The sequence below is a fragment of the Salmo trutta genome, chromosome 18 (assembly GCF_901001165.1).
Source record: "Salmo trutta chromosome 18, fSalTru1.1, whole genome shotgun sequence".
Lineage (NCBI taxonomy): Eukaryota > Metazoa > Chordata > Actinopteri > Salmoniformes > Salmonidae > Salmo > Salmo trutta.
In genome coordinates, this window is record NC_042974.1 from 40493582 (window position 1) to 40502319 (window position 8738).

Consider the following 8738-nt stretch of genomic DNA (forward strand, 5'->3'; position numbering starts at 1 on the left):
TACGCTCCATGAAAAGAAAACGTGCTTATTGCTAATAGCACATCTGCCCTGTTCCTTGAGTGCCGCAGGTACAGCAGGATTTTGTTCCAACTTGGCAACTCGGCAACCAACTGAGCTAATTGACCAGTTCAATGCCTAAATTGAACACCTGGTTTTCTAAGTCGGTTGAATCAAAAACATGGACCAGGTTTGCCTACCCCTGGGCTATGGTCAAATATTTTTTAAATGTTTATGCATTTTAAAAAGTCACTGGAGAGGACCTTCTCAACGTCCTTCTACAAACAATCCCGGGGGGGGGGGGGGCATGCCTCCGTGACCCCCCCTTCCTCTGCGACCTTTTCCACCGCAGCAAAAAGATTATCTAGAGGAAAGACAGCTTTTAAAAGAGAATATGGAATCTGGCGAGAATGCTTAAAGTAAACTTCCCTGAAAACCAAACGATACAGATGCCCCTCAATAGATCAATCCATTACACTGGATCATTAATTCCTGCAGCTTCTACCCTTCCATAGGGGGAGTTACCAGCCACAACCACAACAGCAGTATATCCGTCTTTTATCCAAAAAGAATGTTTCCCTTTGTGAATTTCACGTCGTAAAAACTGCTATAGAACACATTACCACACTATACAACAATTCTTCTCAGGATTAAGCTTCTATTACACAGGTTTTTTGTGTCTTGATTAAAAAAGATACAGATAAACCGATGTTAATCACCCAACGAAGGCACATTTTACCTTTATGCTACATTTGAAACACAAAAACAGCCAATGTCTGTGAGTAATCACACATTAAACTAAATAGTGATCAGTCACTAGCTTTTTCCAAAACCAAGCAGGAATTAGTGATTGCTGTGACTTACATGTTTTTCGGTTCACATGGGTCCGTGTGGGGGTGGTGGCAGGCCTCTCCGTGGAGTGCTTGTGTGTCCACATTTCTGTGGAGTCATGCAGCACGGTGGGGTTAAAAGGAGTGGGGCTGGAGGTGGTAAAAATGACAACTGGCGCAGCGGTGGTTGTGGTAATAACGGGGCCTTGTGGTCCTCCGCCCCCGGAGTTGCCTTGGCGTTGTGTGGTGCTGCGAGGTGTAACTTGGCTGCCTGATGCACCACCCACCTTAGCGGTAGTAGTGGTGCCACTTGGGTGGTGTGCGACAACAGTTCGAGTTCTGCCCCTCACCGCTGTGACGGTGGTTGAGGTGGGGTTTGCCATGGTAGTAGTGGTTGTAGTGGTAGTGTCTGAGTTCTTGGGGAAGGTGCTGGGCTTGGAGAGATGGGGGGGAAACATGGGGTCCTGTCCTATACCCTTAGCGTCCACCAGGTCTGTAGGCACGTAGTCCCTAACAGAGCCCACCACAATCCATTTGAGCAGCATCAGGCTTAGTCCCAAGCCAATGAAGCCTATGAGCAGAGGGACCACACATAGCCATGTCTGCTGGCGGGGCCACACGGTGCAGCCTCCACAGCGCAGGGGCCCTGGCTCTTGGCCTTGGTCCTGCTCTCGCTCCCTACTCCCCTCTGGACACTCCTCCAGGATCACCGCCCCGGATGTGACTGCTCCGGAGCTCTCGCTCATCCTGCGCACGGCTTAGCAAGGGTTAATCTTGGGGCCAGGCGCATGACAGGCATGGGAAGCACGAGCCAGAATGGCAGCCGGCAATGCCGGACATCGAGAAAGAAACACACACAATGAGATGGTCACAAACACATACATACACAGAAATGTACAGACAAAGACTCAGACAAACTCAGAGACGCACAACAGAGGTGGAACAATCTGATATAGATGCGGAATGATCTTTTGTCCAGTTTGAGTCCTGTCCAAAAGCAATCCAGACGTCCAACTCCAAGGACAATCCAAAAATAATTGATGAAGAGGAGAATAGAAAGGAGACAGTGAGGGACAAACAGCTGTAAATCCGTCTGAAGACACCTTGTCGCAGCACCTGCACACTCATCTGTTGGCACTGATCAAACCCAGACCTCTCTATTTCGCACCCTTTCTCTTTTCCACCGTCAATATTCCAAGATGGGGCGTTTTGGTTATGGATGCTGTTGAGGAAAAACTTGCAGGGTGGTTCTGATTCCCACCTCTCAGCAGGCAAGGCAGATAGGATCCTGGGTTTCTCTCACCTTAGCTGAGTCAGCTAGCCAGCCCCAGAAACATGTCCCTCCCATCAGAGAGAAGAGAGATCAGCCCTGGGTGTGTCGTTGCTCCCTCTCCAGACCCCCGCTGTCTACAACATCCCCCCTCACAAGGGATTCTCCTTTTATGTTTTGGAGAAAAACCAAGCCCACTCCCAGCACTCAGTTGCTTGCTATTCTCCAGTAGGGAAAAATACAAAATCCATTGATGGCAACAAGAAGAAAAAATAACCCTGGAGCTTAGAGATACAGAGAGAAAAGGAGGGGTGGGTGGTGGAGGTAGAAGGGTGGATAAATCTGTCGTTTGCAATGCTTTATCCCGTTCCTCAGGTTCCCCAAGCTGTCCGCTCAGCGCCCTGCTGTCTCTGTGCGCTGCCTGTTAATGTAGCCGAGACCTAGAAACGTTCCCTTATCCGCCAGCTACATTCCCGTACAGAGAGAAAGAAGAAGAGAGAGAAAGGATAAGGATCCTCTCAGAAAAAGACAGTAAAGATAGAGGGAGCACTTGAAAATCACCCTGTACAGCTCTTCTCCCGGCTCCTCTACCTCAGGTTCCTCTATGAGGAATTGCAGCCCTCCAGTCAATGGTGTGATTTTTTGCAGTTTTGGCTGGTTTCTGTCCCATCAGGGACTGCTACCGGATGATTAGAGATCTCCACCGCAGACGCTGCAGCTTTACAGCCTGACACTCTTGTGGTTTTAGACAATGATGCTGATCTAGCAGACCAGTGGCTTTGGTATTCTAGTCAGGTAGACAGCTGCTATCCTGTGCTGCTGCTGCCGGTGCTGAGAGAGAGCGAATGCAAACGAGAGAGAGAGAAAAAAAGCATAGACGGAGCACAGTGCACACTGGAAGAGGGAGAGAGAGACAGAGAGGGAAGGGGAGTGAGAGAGAGAGACGAGGTTGCACCTGCTAGCTCCGCCAGCATTGGGAACATTCTCTCTGTGTGTTAGGAGAGAGAGACAGAGAGAGAGAGAGAGAGAGAGATGAAAGAGAGAGAGAGTGGGAGAGCGCAATGAAGAATGCATGCACAAAATAGGGAGTGGAAGAGTGCAGAGAGAATGAGAGATTGAGAGAGAGCCTGATCCTAGGCAAATCTCTGCACTATTAGCAGAGGCAGTTACAGAACAGGCTGCATCTTAGCATTAGCAACACAGGCAGAGCAGAGTCACAAGGAACTGCCACTCACTCACATGGTGCCTCCCAGTTATGTATCTGGAACAGAGAGAGAGGAGGGAAGGATGAGGCTGAGAGGGTAAGAGAAGGAGGACAAGATAAAAGGAAGGAGGGTAAATCTAGCTCAAGAGAAAAACATTGAAGTGAGGGGCTGTGACATGAATGAAAAAATATAACATTCATCAGTGTTTAACAGGGAAATGGTGGTTTGGGGAATAGACCAGAAACTGACAGTTAGGCCCATATTGTCAAGCTGTAAACCCTGTCTGTCCTGCTATCCCCATCATCATGCCTCCTGTTTCACAGGGCAAAGATAAAAATCCGCCAAAGATAACAGGGCATGGGAGGGTTAGTTGAAAAGCCCGCCTACAGTATTGGTCCCCAGGGGAAAGTAGAGCTAAGTTTTACACCCCTCAGAAATGCAGATACATCACCACGTTGTCTAACAAAGGCTGTTAAACGCCACTGCAGAGACAAATTAATTAAAAATATATATATTTTAAGTGAAATAATTAGCTTTTCTCTGAAAAATACAGGAAGCTATTTTGACCTATGCACTAACAAAGTTTTTCAGCATTTGCAGCTTTGACACCTGCTACAGTACTGTAGCTGTATTTATCTACTGTTCTTTAACAACAGACATACTCACAAGCCTGATAGTCAAGGTTCCAGCGAGGTCAGAAAGACACAGAGCAATGCTCACCTGCATATCCCCTTTTCCAGTAGCATTTTGGTTTGCATCCACATCACCCACACCATGTTGACTGTAAAGGGTAAGTTTACACGCACGGTGAGACAAACACAGAACCAAACGGGGAGGGACCTACCTACACGCCTGGTCACAAGAGGAATCACAGACATACATCAATACATGGATGCATTAACACATTTCTCAAAACTGCATCTGTGTGAGATTGTATCTATGAGAAAAGACATTCCTTTCCCCAGAGTGCCTGGCTCCTCTACACCCTCCCAGAGTTCCAATAGGAGCCACCTGCTGTCTAATAGGCTGCTGCTCTGCTTTCTTTGCCGACCACAAACACTTAGATATGAAAGTATTAAATGGTTTTTAAGAAGTTTGAGAGATGCTACAGTTTGAAAACACTTTTTATATTTTTCAGGTGACCATGGTGACAGTCTATCACAGGGATGGGCAACTCCAGTCCTTTGGGCTTGATTGTGACACACTTTTGCTTTTAACACACTTGTTTCATCAGGTGTGTTAGCTATAGGGCTGTGGAAAAAGTGGGACCCCAATCAGGCCCCTGAGGGCTGGAGTTGCCCATCCCTGGTCTACCACGATGAGGATGACCCAATCCAGTCAACAGGCTCCAACTCAATGCAAGACCCAGCTTAATTCTAACAATCTGTTCCCTATAGCCCTCTCTGTTGCATGTGAGTTGCTGTTGTGCATTACTCAATTACTCAATTACAATCATGTTGTTAAGGTTGACTTGAGTGAAAGATTGTTATGTTTTGGTATCATAATACTTTATGTAACTGGTCTCATCACCTGCCTATTACATTTCAATAAGTTGTTTATGACACATAATTGCCAGAGTGTGAGGATAAGTCAGGCTAAGGACCTCACTGTTGTTAAATGCAAAATGTGTCAACAGCCATGTCGTGCAGAAAAACATTGCCTGGACACTTGCCTATGTCGTTTTTTGTGATGAGAATCTGTGATGAGAATGTTGGCGATATGACCAAGCAGTTAGAGCACCTAGTACCAATGATGAAGGTAAGTATAGATGTAGCTATAATGTTCTAATTGTGTTTACTAAAACAGTCACAACATTATGCTATTGTATGTAACTTTAGACAAGCATATACACTGCTCAAAACTTAAACAACACATCCTAGATCTGAATGAAAGAAATAATCTTATTAAATACTTTTTTCTTTACATAGTTGAATGTGCTGACAACAAAATCACACAAAAATAATCAATGGAAATTCAATTTATCAACCCATGGAGGTCTGGATTTGGAGTCACACTCAAAATTAAAGTGGAAAACCACACTACAGGATGATCCAACTTTGATGTAATGTCCTTAAAACAAGTCAAAATGAGGCTCAGAAGTGTGTGTGGCCTCCATGTGCCTGTATGACCTCCCTACAACGCCTGGGCATGCTCCTGATGAGGTGGCGGATGGTCTCCTGAGGGATCTCCTCACAGACCTGGACTAAAGCATCCGCCAACTCCTGGACAGTCTGTGGTGCAACGTGGCGTTGGTGGATGGAGCGAGACATGATGTCACAGATGTGCTCAATTGGATTCAGGTCTGGGGAACGGGCGGGCAAGTCCATAGCATCAATGCCTTCCTCTTGCAATAACTGCTGACACACTCCAGCCACATGAGGTCTAGCATTGTCTTGCATTAGGAGGAACCCAGGGCCAACTGCACCAGCATATGGTCTCACAAGGGGTCTGAGGATCTCATCTTGGTACCTAATGGCAGTCAGGCTACCTCTGGCGAGCACATGGAGGGCTGTGCGGCCCCCCAAAGAAATGCCACCCCACACCATGCCTGACCCAGCGCCAAACCGGTCATGCTGGAGGATGTTGCAGGCAGCAGAACGTTCTCCACGGCGTCTCCAGACTCTGTCATGTCTGTCACATGTGCTCAGTGTGAACCTGCTTTCATCTGTGAAGAGCACAGGGCGCCAGTGGCGAATTTGCCAATCTTGGTGTTCTCTGGAAAATGCCAAACGTCCTTCACGGTGTTGGGCTGTAAGCACAACCCCCACCTGTGGACGTCGGGCCCTCATACCACCCTCATGGAGTCTGTTTCTGACCATTTGAGCAGACACATGCACATTTGTGGCCTGCTGGAGGTCATTTTGCAGGGCTCTGGCAGTGCTTCTCCTGCTCCTCCTTGCACAAAGGCGGAGGTAGCGGTCCTGCTGCTGAGTTGTTGCCCTCCTACGGCCTCCTCCACGTCTGCTGATGTACTGGCCTGTCTCCTGGTAGCGCCTCCATGCTCTGGACACTACGCTGACAGACACAGCAAACCTTCTTGCCACAGCTCGCATTGATGTGCCATCCTGGATGAGCTGCACTACCTGAGCCACTTGTGTGGGTTGTAGACTCCGTCTCATGCTACCACTACAGTGAAAGCACCGCCAGCATTCAAAAGTGACCAAAACATCAGCCAGGAAGCATAGGAACTGAGAAGTGGTCTGTGGTCACCACCTGCTGAACCACTCCTTTATTGGGGGTGTCTTGCTTATTGACTATAATTTCCACCTGTTGTCTATTCCATTTGCACAACAGCATGAGAAATTTATTGTCAATCAGTGTTGCTTCCTAAGTGGACAGTTTGATTTCACAGAAGTGTGATTGACTTGGAGTTACATTGTGTTGTTTAAGTGTTCCCTTTTTTTGAGCAGTGTATTTGATTAGCAGCTAAAGTAAAGTAGAGAGGTCGGGTTGATACAATTTCCATTTGTAGCACCTTGAATGTTTGGAGCTGATCTGCTCATGCCTGTGTCATAGTTCATCTGCATTGCATTGAGTTGTGAATATGACTGAGATCATTAAACAAAATAACTATGTTGAGAGTCAATGTTGTCAACTTATTGCTAGCTAGCCAACTTCTGCCATGGCTGTTCCTTAGTTTTTTTTTTCAACATCCTCTCTTTGGTGAGAGGTCGGGCTGCTTAGATGGGACGTGAACCCTGGAGCTTGGCTAGCAACTACAACATCAACTAATAATGCAGGCTATCTGACTTGAAATCATTTTTGAAATTGTCTGATATATGGCAAAGAACAAAAATACATTGACCGTTAATGTTGTCAGGATATAACTTTAGCTAGCTAGCTAAAAACTTGTGTTACTAGCTAACTAGCTACTGCCAACAAGTAGCTACTAAAGACGAGAGAGTTGTGGCTAGGTTTGATTTTGGATACGTCACAGCTTGGAATAAAGAACAGATAGATATCAAGACCCGCTTCATTCTCACTTTCAATGAGACTCTATGACCTGTATTACTAATTCTGTCTGTCTTTTTCTGTTCTCCTTCAACAACGACAAATTATTAGCCTGTATTGTGCCTTTCCCCATGTAATGAGCTAGCTTTCCTTCATGTTCAATGTAAAAATCTAAACTAGAAGATTGGTTTTACTTAGATCATCAACCACTTTCTTGAATATTTAAACGGAAGTTGAATTCATCTTTCTCTGTGATTTGAGCATCACTGTTGACAACTTTGTGGAATTTCTGGAAGGTTTTCTGAAAAGTCATCTATGGAAAATGCTAATATTTCATCCCCTCTTGCTGCAAGAAAACTAGCAAAAGGATTGAGGCGGTATCTGGTGACCATTTTATCCGCTGGTATGCACATTTTCATTAGGGAATATGAAGAATTGACCGAGAAATTAGGAGAGGAAAAAGTAAATTTAACATGCATTGGTCGATCAATATGTGACCGACCGGCTTGATCTTATGAAGTAAAATTTGAAATTATTTTTTTGACATTGGATAATGACATAATGACAAACTAAAAACAGGTTTTCAGAAATGTTTTCAAATGTATTACAAATAAAAAATGAATTATTACATTTACCTACAGTAAGTATTCAGACCCTTTACTCAGTACTTTGTTGAATAACCTTTGATAGCGATTACAGCCTCAAGTCTTTTTGGCTATGACACTACAAGTTTGGCACACCTGTATTTGTGGAGTTTCTCCCATTCTTCTCTGCAGATCTTCTCAAGCTCTGTCAGGTTGGATAGGGAGCGTCGCTGCACAGGTATTTTCAGGCCTCTCCAGATGTGTTTGATTTGGCTCAAGTCCGGGCTTTGGCTGTGCAACTCAAGGACATTGGCTGTGTGCTTAGTGTCGTTGTTCTGTTGGAAGGTGAACCTTCACCCCAGTCTGAAGCAGGTTTTCATCAAGGATCTCTCTGTACTTTGCTCCGTTCATCCTTCCCTCGAGCCTGACAAGTCTCCAAGTCTCCCAGCATTCAGGCCAAAGAGTTCAATCTTGGTTTCATCAGACCAGAGAATCTTGTTTCTCACGGTCAAAGTTCTTTAGGTGCCTTTTGGCAAACTCCAAGAGGGCTGTCATGTGCCTTTTACTGAGGAGTGGCTTCTGTCTGGCCACTACCATAAAGACCTGATTGGTGGAGTGCTGAAGAGATCATTGTCCTTCTGGAATGTTCTCCCATAGTGACCATCGGGTTGTTGGTCACCTCCCTGACCAAGGCCCTTCTACCCCAATAAGCCCAGTTTGGCTGAGCGGCCAGCTCTAGGAAGAGTATTGGTGGTTCCAAACATCCTCATGAAGATGTTTGAGAGAACGCCAATACTGTGCAAAGCTGTCATCAAGGCAAAGGGTGACTGCATTGAAGAATCTCAAAGATACTTTGATTTGTTTAACACTTTTTTGGTTACTACATTATTTAATGTGTTAT

The 8738-nt window shown here is 45.7% G+C and overlaps 1 protein-coding gene across 3 annotated transcripts in view; it reads right to left on the reverse strand.

Annotated features, from left to right (window-relative positions):
* LOC115153298 (pro-neuregulin-3, membrane-bound isoform) overlaps positions 1-2919 on the reverse strand; it is a 553781-nt gene extending 550862 nt beyond the window's left edge. For all 3 annotated transcript variants that reach the window (XM_029698589.1, XM_029698590.1, XM_029698588.1), the window contains exon 1: positions 862-2919. In XM_029698589.1, coding sequence (XP_029554449.1) covers positions 862-1573 — 712 coding nt within the window. In that variant the 5' untranslated portion in view covers positions 1574-2919. The remainder of the gene's footprint in view (positions 1-861) is intronic.
* Between the last annotated feature and the right edge of the window lie 5819 nt (positions 2920-8738).